Source organism: Pteropus vampyrus, unplaced genomic scaffold, assembly GCF_000151845.1.
Source record: "Pteropus vampyrus isolate Shadow unplaced genomic scaffold, Pvam_2.0 Scaffold83, whole genome shotgun sequence".
Classification (NCBI taxonomy): Eukaryota; Metazoa; Chordata; class Mammalia; order Chiroptera; family Pteropodidae; genus Pteropus; species Pteropus vampyrus.
Window position 1 is genome coordinate 5020045 of NW_011888864.1, and position 17830 is coordinate 5037874.

The 17830-nt window shown below is 34.9% G+C and overlaps 1 protein-coding gene across 1 annotated transcript in view; it reads left to right on the forward strand.

Annotated features, from left to right (window-relative positions):
• NALCN (sodium leak channel, non-selective) overlaps window positions 1–17830 on the forward strand; it is a 292340-nt gene that overhangs the window by 30622 nt on the left and 243888 nt on the right. Inside the window, exon 7 of the mRNA XM_023532439.1 lies at window positions 14008–14162. Within this exon, the coding sequence (XP_023388207.1) occupies window positions 14008–14162 (155 nt within the window). The remainder of the gene's footprint in view (window positions 1–14007; window positions 14163–17830) is intronic.

A 17830-nucleotide genomic window follows, 5' to 3' on the forward strand; every position in this document is an offset into this window, starting at 1 on the left:
GATAAATAAATTGTGGTATATCCAAATAGTAAATATTACTGAGCAATAAAAAAATATGAGATATTGATATAAACAACGTCTTGTATGAATCACAAAATAATTATTCTGAATGAATGAAACCATATTTAAAAAAAGATTGCATATTTTGTGATTCCATTTATATAAAATTTTAGAAAATACAGTGTTGTCTATAATAATAGATAATATGCCTGGGGATAGGATTGGGGTAGGAATCTCCAAGGGATCACCAAAGGGCACAGGAAAGCTTTGGGGTTGATTGATATGTTTATTATCTTAACTGTGGTTCTGTACACATGTTAAAATTTATCAAATTGCACATTTTAATACGTGCAGTTTATTGTATGCTAAGTATATCTTACTAAAACTGTTTAGAAATGCTTTGGCGTAAAGTAGACATTTAATTTTCTTCACCTGGTCAGTCAGTTGTTCTAGTAGCACGACTTATTGTGTGCTATTCCCTACTGAAGTCACTGCTACCTTCCTCATTTATGAAATTCTTGTCTATATTTGGATCGGTACCTATGGTCTCTACTGTGCTTGATTGATCTATTTGACTATCCCTTCACCAATATTATACTCTGGAACACATCTAAATTACAACTTGGCTTTATGCACAGGGTCACTATTTCCACCTCCCAGCCTTACATAGGCTCAGGACCCTGTCTTCTGCCTCATGTGGCATTAAAACCCAAACTCTCAGATAATGGATAATGAGCCCCCATTTATACCACCATTTTGCCAACTCATGTACTTACCTACCTCCAGTTTTTAGTTCCCTCTTAAATTTTGAACTTTTGGAAAGTGTCTTTCTTTCTTGTGAGCCTAGATATACATTTTCGAATGGTATTGTTTATCTAGTTGTTTGTAGTGGAAGGAGTAGAATTTAATGTAGCCCATCTTGCCAAAACTAGCACACTGGTGCTCATGGCAATTTTTTCCCCCGTTTTCCTCATTACACTGTGAGGTCCTTGAGGACACATATGGGAGACTTGTGGAGAATAGTCATCTTCTTATTGCCAGTACCTAGTATCCTACCATAGAGTAAGCACTGAGCAGCTATTTACTGAAGGCATGGTTGCTGATATATTTTATTTAGACAGATAATAATATTATGACACATTGATAAGGAAGAGGAAATTTAAAAAAAAAAAAAGGAACAGAGAAAGAAAAGCAAGTTGATAAAGGGACAAAGGAGAAATAGTTAAAATATAGAAAAGCTACGTTAAAATTGGAGAAAAACTGTGGTACGAGCACAGGATAGGAAAGTCAAAGGAAACGGTGAGTAAGGGAGTTGACTGAGTGGGTGACAGAGGAGACAAATGAGTGAAAAAAAACCTGTAGGCAGATTTTTTTTAAGTGTATGTAGGCTGTAGAATATGTCTAAATTGTTCCATGAATGAATATGAAGATGGAAAAAGATATCGTGTGGGCAGGAGACAATAGATAATAGAAGTGAAGAACAGAAAAAAAGCTTCTGGATAAGAAGGCAACTGTGATAGCAGCAGTGGGTATGGTAGGCTGGTTTAAAGTTACCATTTTATTAAAAACCAAGTCAGAATGTGAGAATTCTAAAGCTTGCTAACATGGCTAGGAGATCAGATATCATGCTGACAAACTACATTTTGAGACATAAAATATAATACAAATTGGGAAGACATGCCTGAGTGCCTCCTAAACTCAGCCCTTGAATCACTTTAGTAAGTACTCTTCACCGGCTCCATCCTATATTCAGCACAAAGAAATAAATGTCTTTGAAAAAAATATTAAAAGACCTTTTGCATTCTGGATATTAGCTCCAGCTCATTACTTTATCCTAATACTTTGAATATTTTCATAAATGTCGGCAGAATTTTCAGTTACTGGAGACATAGCTGTTATGGGGGAATGTCTGCATTTTCTCTTTCTCACATTTGTAAAATCTGTTCAACAGCATTATGTACATACACATACATTTTGCCTTCTTTTTATGTGATTCTTAATTTACTATTTGAGAGGAAAATGCGTAACTAGCTACATGGTAGTAATGTTGCTCATAAAAACAGTTTATATCATTTTCCTTTTAATTTTCAGTTCAATATTAACTGGATTTTAAAGTCTTACTCATAACCAGTAAAATTGTTGATTCCATTTTACCATAATTTCCAGCAGACATTAATTTATCTTATTTTTAGAGACTCAAAAAAAGTCAAAAGTCAAAATGAAACACATAAAAATCCCAATTAAAATTTTTTCCAACTGTTTTCCTTTTGTTGCTTCTTAAATAGAAATTTCTCAGAAACATCTCTGAGTCAGATGTTAAGCTGCAGTATGATGGTTTTGTTTCCAGCAATCAGTGTTGCCAGTGCAATCATGACCTCATTTCTCTTAAGCGTTGTCTGTTAAGAATTATTCCAATTTCTGCTTAATTGATTTGCATGTATTATACCCTAATAACGGGAGAGTTTTCAGGCAAAGAGGTGTATGTTCAGAAACCTGTATATCCTGGGTTTCACGACTGACCTCTGGAATTGATTATGTTTAATCTGTAAGGCAAACAGGATAAATAAAGAAGCAACTCAATACATGCAGTTTTGCTTTTAAATGGAGCTGATTTCTTTTAAAGCAGATGGAATGGAATTTAACTATGTCCTCAATAGCATTAACTAGTAAAGCTCTAGATTTTTCTTCAATAATGAATGATGACCTAAGGCAATTATGGAACAAGTAATGAGATTTGACTAAACAAAGCAATTCATAAATTAAAGAAAGCTGAGAAGAGCAATGGCCTGTGGCAGAAACAGGTGTGGCAAAATGCCATATGTAATGGCAGAAATCTCTCCGAAACTAGAAGAACAAAGTATAAAAATGAGTTGGTAGGAGAAACAGAAAAGATGAAGACTTACCCGATACCTCATTATCAATCCTGAGAAAGAAGAGAAATTTTTTCATAGCTTGGTGTCAAATAATGAGATATTATTCCCAAGAGTGAAATAATGAGAAAAACTTTAAGGTAAGTAAATATTTACTCTATAAAAGTATATAGTATACTTTTATACTATTCTTTTAGTATAGTACTAAAAGTATATAGTATACTTTTATACTATTCTTTTAGTATAGTATAGTATATATGAAAGTTTACTATACAGAGTGTAGGTTTTAACCAGTTTGGTAAATATTTGTGATGTCTGGAGCGTTTGCTTTAAGGCTCAGAGGTATGAGGTGACATATCACAAATGCCCAGGACAATTCTAGTGTATCCCTGGTATTTCAGAATAATTACTGACAGCTTCCTTTTTCATCTAAAGAGAGTCTCAGTATGGACAAAATATTCTTTGATATGGTCACCCTGCCCAGAGGCAGCTTATAGGGCTTGGTGGTATTATATAAAATATCACTAAGACTTAGACTAGAGACAATAGAACTTGAATTTTGGCCAGTTTTTTATTGCTGACCCAAATAACATTTAAGTTTACTCTTTAGGGTACTTAGAAAATGGAAATATAAGAAGTTTGGATAAATGCATATTAGAAACATGTTCTTTAAAATATTTAAGTAAGAAATGATCATACTCTGATGATTCATGCAGATGTCTAATTAAATTAGTAGCACCATTTGTGGAGCACCTATTAAATCTCAGATACTTTGCTTTAAAAACTAATTTTTAGAACAATCTGAAAGGAATTATTACCCCATTTTGCAGATGAAGATACGTCCCGAAGAGGTTAAATATGTTCATGTGCTAAGTGAGAGCAGGGATTTGCACTCAAACATAATTTCCAAGACCATGCTTGTTCTGTCATTTGAGCAACTTCTACAATATTATAATCACACATTCGTAAACCTATGTGCACGTACATATCCACATGACTATACATAAACTTTTCATATGTCGTAGAGAAAATTAAAGTCCATGTTACATCTGGTTTCTATCTCTATGTAGCTGTTATGGTCCAAGAGATTCTATCTCATCTGAATCTATAAAATAGTGATATTTGTTATATTTGTGTTACTCCACTTACTGCTTTTAAAATTGTTGCGCATATCCATCTTAAAGATGTGAACCACATGAGCCACCAGTTAAATCAACTGTTCATTTAATAATTTTAAAAAATTAAATCTAAGAAAATATTTCAGAATAAATCAAACTCCTGTGTAAAAATTAATACCAGCATGATTTCCATCAGAAATAACAAAAATATTTATGGGAGTCCTTAGTATGAAAATGAAAATCTTACAGTTTGACAAAGGCTCTAAAAGAAATCAAGTGATTTCTTTAGATCAATTACAGTATAGCACTTCTATTGATCTTATGTTTACTTCCCCAAAAGAGGATAATGTACTAATATAAGTTATAAGACTATTATTTATTATTAGTGGTAAATAACCTTTATTGAACAATTGGTGTCAGTTATTTTCATACTTAATCCTTATAAAAACCTGATAAGTTAGTTGTAGTTTTACACTTTATATTATGGCCAAGGAAATTGAAGCTCGGTAAGGTTAAGTAAGATGTCCAAGATGAAACAGCTTATAAGTGGCAGAAGCAGGATTTAAGCCCTCTTCTCTCTGATGCCAGTCTCTATGCTTTTAACTATTCAATTGTAATTTGGTCAAATTATGTGAAATGAACAAGTACATATCCAAAATGTTTTAATAAAATGTTCAGTTGCCCTTCAGTTATAAGGAGCACGTGCTTAGGAGACAAGTTTTAAATGAAGAGTATGAGTAAATGTTTAAGACTGCTTATTTTAGGACTCGATTCTGAAATGACATACTGGAACTTCTGAACAGACTATGTGAATGTGAAATGAGGAACCCTGCAATTTCAGCCCCTTGCGATCATGTTTATTGGCGTTGTCTCTTTAGAAATCATATATGGTATCATTTTGATATCTCAGTTTCTACCAAACCAGCCTGCTTTTCCGAAGCCATCGTGACATGGGGTGACTATAGCAGCACTAGCAGCACATTTTGGGAATTCTATTCTAGGATGAAATCTCTTTGATAGAGAAATTGCCTGGAGAACTCAGTAAAAATGTAAACTCCTAGCCCCATCTGTGGAATCATACCTATAGGGCTGAGTTATCAGAACTGACCAGGTTAGTAGTCAGTGATTTAAAACCTTAGTTTTACACTGAAACTCCCCAAAGATATGTTATAGAGTAGAACACAAAATCTGCATGGCTTTTAAAAAGATAAATCTTGAGTCTTCAAAGAAATGTTAAGCTTTTAACTAACTGCTACAGCTCCACCTTGGGGTGACTGGAGTTTCCTCTTACCTTAAGGCCATTTCCCTGGAAAAGTCTAAAGAGCACAAGCGTTAAGAGTCTCTTGTCATTCTCACAAATAGCAGGTTGTCCAAGTGTTCTGGGAACTGCAGGGCAATCATCTCAATTTTATTAATTCAGTGACTCATGTATTTTTAGATCTAGAGTTTGGATTGGGCAAGTACACTTCCTGGTTGAGAGTGTCTGGGGACAGAGGCTTTGGTGCTTTCTAAATTCTTCCCTGGCGTTCACTTTTTTAAAAAAGTTAACATTATTGAGGTGGCATTGATTAATAAAATCATATAGGTTTCAAATGTACAATTCAATAATATATCATATGTGTGTTGCATTGTGTGTTCGACACCCAAAGTTAAATTTTCTTCCATCAACATATTTTTGACTCTCTCTACACCAACGTACCTCCCCCTCCCCCCTTCCCTCTGGTAACCACTAAACTATTGTCTGTGTCCGTGACTCTGCTTATTCGTCATGTTCATTTGTTGCTCTCAGTTTTATATTAAAACACTTAACAAAATGGCTATTGAAGGAAAGTACTTCAATATAATAAAGGCCAACCATATATGACAAACCTTCAGTTAGCATCATACTTAATAGTGAAAAACTAAGAACTTTGCCTCTAAGATCAGGAACAATACAAGACTATCCCCTATGACCACTATTATTCAGTATAGTGTTGGAAGTTCTAGCTAGAGCAATCAGGCAAGAGAAAGAAATAAAAGGCATCCAAATTGGTAATTAATAAGTCAAGTTGTCACTTTGCAGATGACATGAATGATTCTCTATATAGAAAACTCTAAAAACTCCACCAAAAAACTATTAGAAACAATGAGCAAATACAATAAAGTTTCAGGATACATAATCGATGTGCAAAAATTCACAGCATTCCTATACATTAACAATGAATTTTCAAAAAAAGAAATTAAAAAAATATTTCTTTTATAATTGTAACAAAAAGAAAATACCTAACAAAGCATGTGAAGGACCTATACACTGAAAACTGTAAGACATTATTAAAAGAAATTGAAGAAGACACAAAGAAATGGGAAAATTTCATGTTCGTGGCCTGCCCTTCACTTTTAATGTAGCTACATGACCTTACTGTGGAGGCTGTGGCTTCATCTGACCATTCCAATAGGATGGAAGCCTGTTGGAATGGGAAAAATTGCTTCTCTCCAGCCATACACTCAGCCAAACCTCATAAGTATGAGACACTTTATATTCATAATTGCTAATTCATAATGTGATCTTACAGATTGGTTTTTATGATTCTCATGAAAGAGAAGAGGAAATAGCTCCTTGCCATACATTAATTAATTGGTGAAATCACCAATTGAAGTTCTGTATGTTTGCCCTCAAATTCTAGTGCCTGTTTTTCATCATGCCAACTCGTTCCTCACAGATAACTCTATGCCCTGGATCTTTTAGCTCCTGAAGCAGAGAGAGGAGAGTTACTGCTTGAGGAGCTCTTGGCCTAGATTTGAAATGTCAAGGGTAGTAGACTTTGTCTTTTAACCTCAGAATAGTTTTCACATTTCCAGTTTGGTGCTAATCAGTTTATCTTCTGTGTCCTAATACTTTACTTTTCTAATACTCTGTTTGAATACATTTATTGCCTGATTCTGCCTCAGATGCCTGTCTCCTGGCCCTCGATCACGTGGGTTATCCCTTATTCATGTCGGCAAAGTAGTGAGTGATTTGGTTAAGGGAGTAAACTTGGAGAAAATACGTACTTAATAAAACTGTACAGATATAACAAAATAAGATGACTATTTAAAATCTTTTTCAAAATAGAATATATTGTCATTTAAGTTTTGTACAAATTTGAAAATATATTTAATTTTAGGTGCATGATGCATTCAGTTTTTTTCTGGCTTTGCCTGTGCAGCCATTCAAGGAAAGGATGAGAAAAAGGGAAAATTACATTAAAATACTCTCTGTTTAACAGTAAGGGGAAATTTATTTCCTAATTTCTTTGAAAATGTGCCAGATTTACTTGTTTATAAAAAGAGGTGTGATGTCAATATTATTTTCTGCCTCAGACTATTTATCTTGTTTTGTAGTCCCTCTAAAAGTCCAGGCAGAGTAATTAAAAGTTTTCAAAAATCAATAAATATTATCATCTCTGCAAATTCCAGAGTGGGATTAGTTTCCCAAAGCATCGAGCATTAGAATTAGCCAGGCCAAGTCATAGGCGTTTTTAATTAATCCTGAAAGAGCAGGCCAAATAAGAGTGAAAACAAAGCCAGATGATTTTCTGGAATAAATCTGAAAAGTGGGTAACAGCCAGAGCAGGTTCACTGCGAGCATGTGCAATGAGAGGGATAGTTCATGCCCACTCCTAAGAGGGAGGCAAGCAATGATCTAAGCAGTTATCAAAAGCCATATTCGTTGTTCTCCGAGATGTGAAGTATGTGTGTGAACCTGTCTTTTTCCCCAATGTGCAAATCTCTGAGTGCGTAGTTTAAAAATTGTTTGGTATGGTAACAACTGCTTGTTTACAGCCCTTGAGAAAAATCTGTGAGTAGCTACACCCACCAATGAAAGAGTAAAAATGTTCTCTTTCTCTTCCTGCCCCCTTTCTTTCTCTCTCTCCTGTGCACACACAGGCTTTGACATTTCTGCTTTCCAGAATGCTATTGTGTATCCCGCTTGAGAACTAGTGTCTGTTGATCCCTTAATAGTCACTGCAAGCATCATCTATATTGGAAGATTTTTCTAGTACTACTCACCATTCGTCATCCATAGTCATATATAATGTTTCTATTTGTGTGCCTTTGTAACACCATGAGCATAGAGATAGCTTTAAAGCAGGCATCATGCTCTGTTGTGGGCATTGCTTTTCTGTTCTCTCTCTCACACTAGGCAGTAAAGTCTCTGAGCTGGAAATATCTTCTTAGTTATCTCCATTCCCAGCATGTTGTGTGCATAGAAGAGACCTGTCAAAAATAATTATTTTGAATTAATGAACAGACAAATGAAATAAAGTGGTCCCACTAAGAATATGAGAAAAACAATTTCTAAAAAGGAGACTGAGTAATAATAGGCATAGCTATGTTCATAAGTGACAGCAATTACCAAAGGCCAACACTAAACTTGTTGCAACAAACAGTGACAGAAGTTCAGTATCAGTAGGGGACGATGACATTGAGTAATGAAGAGAAAAAATTGAACATAAAGTCTCAGAGCTGTTGCATTTGGCATTGGTGAGTCTTAAGGATGGATGAGAAGAGAACACAATGGGGCACATGTTTCACTCTAATCATTTGCATTTTCTTTTATATGAAAGTATGATGAAGTCATTCTTGGAATTGTTTTTTAAATGGCTGAAAAGTTTTCCATTTTACAGATGAGGAAACTGAGGCTCAAATGGTTAAAGTGACTTGCCAGAGGTAATTAAGATGATTAATTGCTGGACTGAGATATTAATCTTTGTGCTTCAATATATAGCTCGACGCTCTGTGCCATCAGGAATAATAATGAACTTAAAACTATAAAAGTATAAAGTACTGAGGTATTGTTTGGAGCTGTTATTAAACAGTTCTAGCAACAAGTTGAGGATACATTTTCTTAGATCTCAAACTTCTACATATGTTATTTGTAAACAAGATATTTTGTTAAGAATTACAAAAAAAAAAAAAAAAAAAACTGCTTATGCCAGGCAGATAATTAAAGCCTTTCGAAAAATAATTAACTGCTCTGAAGGATTCAGTACTCATTTTGAAACATAGAAACTACTGAAGCCAGAAATTTAAAAATTGAAAAAGCATGCCAATTTTTAGATGCCATACTGAAAAACTACCTAAAAACATCAGGATCCAATTGTTAAAGAGTTTCTCCTGTAGTTACTTAATAAATAAATAAATTAATTAATTAATTCACCATAGATTTAAATGATGGTAAAAAGAAAGACACATTCATTCCTTTATTCAGAAGATAATTACTAACCTTCTACTGTGTATTAGGGTTCTTCAGAGAAACAGAACCAAAGGGATGTATGTAGAGAGCAAAAGAGATTTATTTTAAGGAATTGGATTGTGCGATTGTAGGGCTTACAAGACCAAAATCTTCACAGCGGGCCAGCAAGCTGGAAATTCCACCAGGAGTTGCTATGGCAGTCTTGAGTCCAAAGGCGGTCTGGAGGTAGAATTCTTTACTCTCCGGAGGACTTCAGTCTTCTCTCCTAAGGCCTTCAACTAATAGGATGAGGCCCGCCTACAATATGGAGGGTAATCTGCTTCACTCAAAGTCTACTGATTTAAATGTTAATTTACATCAAAAAAAAAAAAATACCTTCATAACAGCCTATAGACCTGGATTTGACTAAACAACTGGGCACCACGGTCTAGCCAAGCGCACACATAAATTTAACCATCACAGACTATGTGTTAAGGACTATATGGAATTGAAAGTTACAGCCAAATTTGGAAGACATGCAATGAATACAGGACCACACTAACATGAATTACACATTTCAGTTTCCAAAAATGAAAAATGTGGGTACTTTGAGAAGTTACAGCAGAGAAACCTGACCTCATCTGAGGGACTTGAGGTGACGTTCAGGCTGAGAAAGTGATATTTGGGCTGGGCCTGTCAGCTAAAACATGGAGTTAACCAAGAAAAGATGGGAAGAACGATTTCCAAGTCAAGAAAAAGGTCATGAAGTAAGAAGAATACACCAAGGGCTGGCAGAAGGCCAACATGGTTGTATGTTAGGACATGGGAGAAGAGGAGGAGCCAGATTTTTTCAGAGTCTTATAGATCATGTTAAAGATTTGCCACCGACAGACTTAATTAAAACAGTGATGATGAAAAGTCTCTATATGCTCTATAGTGAATGGATTGGAAAGCTCTGACTGGATGCAGTATGACCAGTTAGGAGGCTAGATAGTGGTGTGTGTAGAGGTGGAGATAGAGAGATATGAATCAGCTCAAAAGATGTTTTGGAGAATTTTTAGGGGAACGTGATTAGTTATGAGGGTTGATGGAAGTAGTTGTGAGGGTTAATGGAAGAAGTAGATATCAAGGCTGATTCCAGGATTTCAAACTTGCTAAATATTTTGGCTGATGGTGCTATGGTGAAACTTGTTATGAGAGGGAATAATGGCAAGAGTTGGAGTTTAGTTTGGGCTATCTAGAGTTGGAGGTATTTGTAGTGTCGTCAAATGGAGAGATCTAATAGTCAGTTTGACACGTAGCTCTGAGACTCTACAAAGACATCTGGATGACAGAGAATCGAAACTATGAAAATGGACCTGATTTCATAGGGAGAGAACATCATGAAAAAGAGAGGACAGCCAAGGACCAATCTCAGAGCAAGTCAGTACTTAAAGGTCCATTAAAGTAGGAGGAGACGGAAAAAGGAGAATGATCTGAGAAATACGGACAAAACTAGTATCTTCAGAGCCAGCATCTTATTGCATCTCTCTGAGCTGTCCTTCCAATAGCTACATCTCTCTCTAACCACAACTGGAAACGGTTTTACATTTTTAAGGACTCGTTATCAGATTGGACCACTTAGATAATCCAAAATCATCACCCAAACTCAAGATTTTTAGCCTTGTTCACATTTGTAACCTTAATTCCCATTTGCCATGTAACGTAATATGTTCATAGGTTCTGGAGTTTAGACTGCGGACATCTTTAGGTGGTCATTATTCTGCCTACTACCAAAATTACTATGTGGAACACTGCTGAGAGAGCATAGAAGATAAAAACAAAAAATTTTCCAATTCGATGTAGCACGTGAAAATAAACAAGAGCAATTCCAGTGGATTGGAGATCACAAAAATGGGCTGAAAAATTAAATTAGGGAGAATACGAGTAGACATTTTTTTCAAGAATTCGATTGTAGAAAATGCAGGTCTTGAAACCCCCTTAAGCATGAGTAGATGTTTATTGTGACTGGGAGAATCATTTTCTATATTTAATATTTGGCAAGTTGGAGCAAGAATTCTACCCCACTGATTCCAGAAAGCTTCTTGTTCTATCATGAATCTCTGAGGGGAAATGAATAAGGAAATAATTAACATTAACTAACTAACTAAATAACTAACTAACTAACTAAATAAATAAATAAATAAATGAAATCTAGAAGATTCTTGTTAACTGAGAATAAAACTAAATGAATCTATATTCTGAAACTCTTGACATTCATTTCAGTTTTTTAAAAAGGGCTATTATCATGTGGTTTAAGATACATCTGTTCCAGAGCAATTAATCATCTAATAAATATGTCTCTAAAAAGCATTTGCTAATAGCTTGATGTTGGCAAAAATAATGTGTTTCACATCTGCTGCCTAGAAAGCCAAAAGATTTCAAAATAATATCTGTGCTGATGAGGGTTGTGTTTAAAATGCGAATCGGTGTTAATATGAAAGAACAAACAAATGGAATCAAAAAAGAAAAATACTCTAATATTTATAAATTAATGAAAACATAACCATAGTAGTTAACAATTAGTGTGGTTAACTTATTCCCACCAAAATTCTGGGAGTTGTACATTAGCTCACTGTACATTCGCTCATTTAATCATTAAAATACCCCTCCAAAGTAGGTGCAGTTGCTACACACCAGGGCTAGGGTTTTAATCTAGGCATTCTACGAATTTCAAACAGTCAATTACAATAGGTAACAATTAGCTCTTATCCTATACCAACTACCCATTTTAAGTACTTTACAGATGTAAATAATTATTTGTTCACCACAGCCCTATGAGATAGGCATTTTCCTGTCATCTCACAGATGAGGAAACTGAGGTACAGATAGGTGAAGTCACACATGGAACACGTGGCTGAACTAGAATTCATATCTAGCAGACTGGCTCCAGAGTCCAATTTTCTATCCAAATATTTTTTTGAAAATATTTTTTTGAAATTTTTTCATGTAAATAGTGTTTTCTCAGAAACTATTGCTATTGTCTTTTTAAAGTATTGGATATGAAAAAAATTAATTTTGATAGGCTAGTAATCTTTACTCTCTCTGAACTTCTCCTTACCTTGCTCAAGTATAAATGAAGAATTAGGTGAGTTTCTTTCAGCTGCACAATTCTATGAATAAAATGCTTTAGTATCACATGCCAAAATTCCTCCTATTCTTTTGACAGTTATTTATTATCATGTTTTTACATGCCAGGACTTATGCTACATTTCATTGTTGTAATGATTAATAGTTATTTATAATAAGCATTTATTGAGTACTTGCAGTCTGGTAGGTATTATGCTGAGTGTATTACTTGGTTTATTTTTCTGAATCCTTACAAAAGCTTCACTTTTAATTATAATTACTCTCTTTATATTACAGGTGAACAAACTGAATTTAGAAAAGTTTAGAACTTTAATCAAGTCACACAACCAGTAAATGGCAGAACTTGGGATAACACCCAAAAAGCCTTACTCTGAAACTCAGAAGTCTCCTTACAACTTTGTCCTAATGTGTGGGTACACATCATAAGCAGAGTCAGATTAGACTTAAGCAAAAATGGCCTACATATAAAAATGTGAAATGAGAAATAAGCAATATGTCTACCTAAAGTCATATCTTTCTGAAACAACCAAATGGGAATTTCCACAGTTTGAGCCTTTTCCTTGGGTTTTGCATGTGGAGTCCAAAGGAGCAGCCTTAAAGGTGACCAGAGGGAACAGTTTATTTAAACACTTATTCCCTGAGACGTGTAGACAAAATCTGTCAGTTATATGTCAGTCACTAGAGAAAGCATATTAGAGTGGCCAGTTGAACGTAAGAAGGTATTAAAGGACAGAAATGTGACCCAACAAGTCTGCCTCAATTTGGCCATAAGCTATCCATAAGCTGAGACTGTCTAAGGCTGATCTCCATTTAAGAAATACCTAGAAACACTAATGTAGTAGGAAATGACTTATAATAACATCTTGGATTTAGAAGGCTTACGAAATCATCTAGCCTAAATTTGACCTCTACGCAATCTATGTGAATTGCCTTAGCAGCTACTCGGGGCCCCTTTTAAAGGTCAACCCAGAATGAGATTCCACAATCACAATTCCAGTGATTACCTGTACCTGCTGCCAAGAAAGCCATTAGATACCTAAATCCTTCTACATCAATTTAATCTCCTCCTTGTTCTCCGGAAAGATGAAAAAGGAGTTATCAACATCCACCTAAAAAAAAACCTCAATGTTCCTGGAGCGATCACTAAATCACCCCATAATATCTCTTTCCAATGTGATACCTTTAGTTCCTTTAATCTCACTTTATTTGTCTGGTTTTCTGTCTAAATTGCACATCTGCCAACACAGCAGAAGGCCAAGTGTCATTTATAAGACTCATAGTATTTGCACCATATGGCAAATGGCTGTCATCATTTAATATTACTTAGAAGTAGAGAAGTAAAATTTGTTTCCAGAGTAGGATAAGGATTTTGTGAATAACAGGGAATCCCCAGACAAGTTAACATTCCTTGCAAATATATCAGAAAATTCCTTCTTTTGTGTATCTGGTTCTTGGCCTTTAAATTAAAAAAAATAATAATAATGATAATAATATTTTTATAAAGACCTAATGTAGGATGAATCAGGTATCATTTGAGAGTGTTTAATATGTCATTAATGTTATGAATACCATTTATAAAACATGAATCTCAAAATCTGTGTCCATATATAATAGTTATTAATGAAGAGTGATTACATTATGTAGTCAATATTTATAATTGTCGAAATTGTTTAACCCTTTCATATGTTGTTCACAGAAATGTAACCTGGAATAGTTTAGCTATCCCAGATACACACTGCTCTCCAGAACTAGAAGAAGGCTACCAGTGCCCACCAGGATTTAAATGCATGGACCTCGAAGATCTGGGACTTAGCAGGCAAGAGCTGGGCTACAGTGGCTTTAATGAGATAGGTCTGTCTTACTGGTAAAACACATTTTCAGTTTCTATTTTATAATGTTTATGAAATGAGAGAATAGTTGTATAATTGATATTTCCTGTTAAGACTGGCTATAATAAGAAACATGACTGCAAATTTTAATTATAAGATTGTGTTGTAATATATTCTACCTTATAGTCTATAACATACAGTCTGTGTGTATGTATATTCAGCAGTGTCTGTAGAGAGTTAAATATCTCTCATTTTACACAATCATGATTCTTAGTAATAACATTTAAAAGTATTTGTTTGTTGAGCAAGGTTCAGGGGTTGTTGCCTCAAAGATATGGTTTCCTTCCACATGAAGGTATACTCTTGTAGTTAAGGTAAGTCTTAAATAGCTGGAATGCTTGGCATTGATGAGTAAGAACTGAAAAATAATTTGGAACAGAAGACATCTAATAAATTATTTATATGCATCAACTATATAATAGATGCTTGTAGGTGAATATAATGTATTCAAATGTGTAGATTTATTTGTGGCTTCTGCTAGTAAGTCCTGAAATGTCCCATTTAAACACAGTAATGAAAGAACTTAGCATCTGCTTTTTAGTTGATAACATTGCATTTATTACAATACCATGAAGTTTAACATATTTAATTACTGAAGCAAAAACCTGGGAATCCTAAACATTTTTTTATGTTTTGAGAATTTGTCTTAGTCAGTCCAGGCTGCCACAACAAAATACCATAAACTGGGGCATTTTGGCATAATAACATAAATTTATTTCTCACCAATCTGGAAGCTGGCTGTCGGAGATCAAGGCACTACTATGGTTGAGTTCTGTTGAGGCCCCTCTCTCTAGCTTGCAGATGGCTGTCTTCCTGCTATGTCCTTACATGAATGGGGTAGGAGTGTATGAGAGGGTGTGGGGAGCAGGGAGGGGGAGAGAGACACAGAGAGATTAAGAGAGAGCTTTCTGGTCTTTTCTTATAAGGACACCAATCCCATCATGAGAACCTCACCTTCATAATCTCATCTAAACAAAATCACCAGCCAAAGACTCTGCCTCCTAATGCCATTACACTGGGACTTAAGTCTTCAACATATTATTTGGGGGGTGGAACACATACAGTCCATAACAGAATTGTTATTGGAATCATTTAAACATAAAAACAATTAATTTTTGCTTAAAGTTTCAGGGCCCAGGTGCATTTCAGAGAGTTTTAGATACTTTTAGCCAGGGCCTAAAAGAAAAATCAATGTATAACACAACAGTGGTTGTGCTCTTTTGAAAGCCAAATCAATTTCCCATGGTTTCACATCTCAATGGGCCAGCTGTAGAAAAGAAGATTTCATAGCCAGGGAAAAGAGCATCTGCCCCTGTCAACCCTGAATGGTAACTGCTACACACCCAGCCAATCGACTTTCACACATCAGAAAAAATGTCTGATAAATCTGTTCCCACCTTAGCCTTTTGTCATTGCAGCTCCTGGATGGTGTTATGCAGGTTGGCATAATAAACTCTGGACTAAATATTGGAATTTCAGAAAGAATATGTGGAGGTCTTGCATTGATTGAAGAGTACTTTCCTGATATATGAAAGGCCTTTGGACAGAAAATAATTGTAAAATTGGGCTGAAAAACACAAATAGTTGGTATTTTTTTAAAAAGTGACTTTTGCAAATAATATTCCTAAATTTTTATTCTTATATTTTAATATGCCCTTATAGTGGATTTCCAGCATTGTAGATAGATGGGTATTCTTTCATTTCTTTTGACTGATGACAGTTTCCTATTTACAAAAATTTAGAAGTCAGAGATGTAAAGCATTTCAATTTGCTGTATTCTCTTAAGTTTATCTGGCTTTGGGACCAATCTTACATCCTTTCCTCGTCTCAAAAGTACACACAGGCCTTTCATGGATTATGCCAATTCCTTTCACGGATGAGCAGGAAATCACAGGTGTGAAGGGGGACACAAGGTGTGTAGATTTGGTAAACTGCGTGCAACAAGTTCCAGGGGTCCTAACAGCTGGGACACAACTAGAACACATGACTCAATAGAGCCTGCAGTTCTTTCTTTTACAGCTTAACTGGGTGTACATGTCTTGCTGGAGAGTGGCCAGCATTCAGGTGTTAGGCTGCCCTTGCACAAGAAACGTTCAATCCTTTAAAGTCACATTGCTATGATTTTAACATCCAATCTTTTAAAATGAAACCACACCCTCACCATTTTAAATGCAGCCTAAACTTAAAATGCTGCATTATATTTAAGTCGATTCATCTTTCTTCATTGTGACTTATAATGGCTTCAACTAATGCAGGGTACATTCTTTCTTTGAGACAGAAAGTCATTCATCTTATAAAGTGCATTGACTTGAGAAGTTCAGTTCTAGGAGGAAATCGCCCTGGGGCAATAGACCCCCACTAAGGCAGTAATCTTACTGTAGCTCTATTGTTTATTTGCACTGCTCTTTTTTCAAGGATTTAAGCTCCTTGGAAACAGGAAGCATGTCTTTTCATCTTCATGTCTCTAGGGCCTAGTGCAATGCCTGGCTCATAGGGGGCCCTCTATAAATATTTACTAATGGACTGAACAAAGTATATGTCCTTTTTTGGTAACAAGTCATGTTTGTGTTAGGATATAGAGCCATATTTAAAAAGTAAGTTATTTTCTTGTTCTTTTTTCTGATTTTTGTCTGTTTTTGTTAGCAATATCCACTATTCCTCATAACTTCCCTTTCTATACAAGCTTAATTTGGTTTGTTTGCTTCCTTTTCTCAAATCATGGTTGAATTCAATATCATTGTATAACTAATGGTTAGATAATGAAATGTTGTCTTTGTTGACTTTGTACTATCATCAAAAGATATTAAAATGGTCACTAGTTTAGATTGAAATTGATAACTATTTCCTGATATTGTGTATCTATGGAGATACACAAACTATAGTATATTTGATTATTTTTAAAGTTTTTCTGGAAACAAAAGATAGTGTTTCCACCCAAATGAGGAAAATAATTTATTGTATTAGACACATGTGATCATCTCTTTCTGCATGCAGTTGAATTTAAAACATAATTAGGTGCCTAATTGTGCATATAAATTTGGTCTATGTACTTTATATATAAATAATCATGGTTAATTAAAAAGGAATACATTTCCTTTTCTTACTAATCAAGTTATCATGCAATACATTGAATTTCAACTTATTTATAAAATTTTGTTTATAAGTTGCTTTAGGTCTCATTAAAATTTAATTTTGATGATGTTGAAAAACTCAATTTTTAATTGAGTCATTAAACAGACAAAATTATAAAGAGGCCCTCTTGTAAGAGTGTAGAGTAAAGACACCTTGGCATCTCTAAAATCATCCAAACATCATGGAGACTGAGATACAGAAATACAATTTCTATATTTAAGGATTCTGAAAAACCTGTAACTATAAACCACATCAGAGGGCCAGGTGTCTAATAGAAAACTTCCCAAACGGATTGTGGCTACTGAGGATCTCAGACAGAGCCAACAGAATACTGATGTCCTAAAATAACAAATAACAAACCTGCCCAGAGGAGCAGAACAGTTCTCTATTTGAGTCAGGGAATCCATATGTAGCTGACTATGGGAGCTTTCTGGGACTCCATGTGGCATCACAAATTAGAGGCCCTTGTTCCTGCAAGCAGTTGGTAGAGAGAGAGAA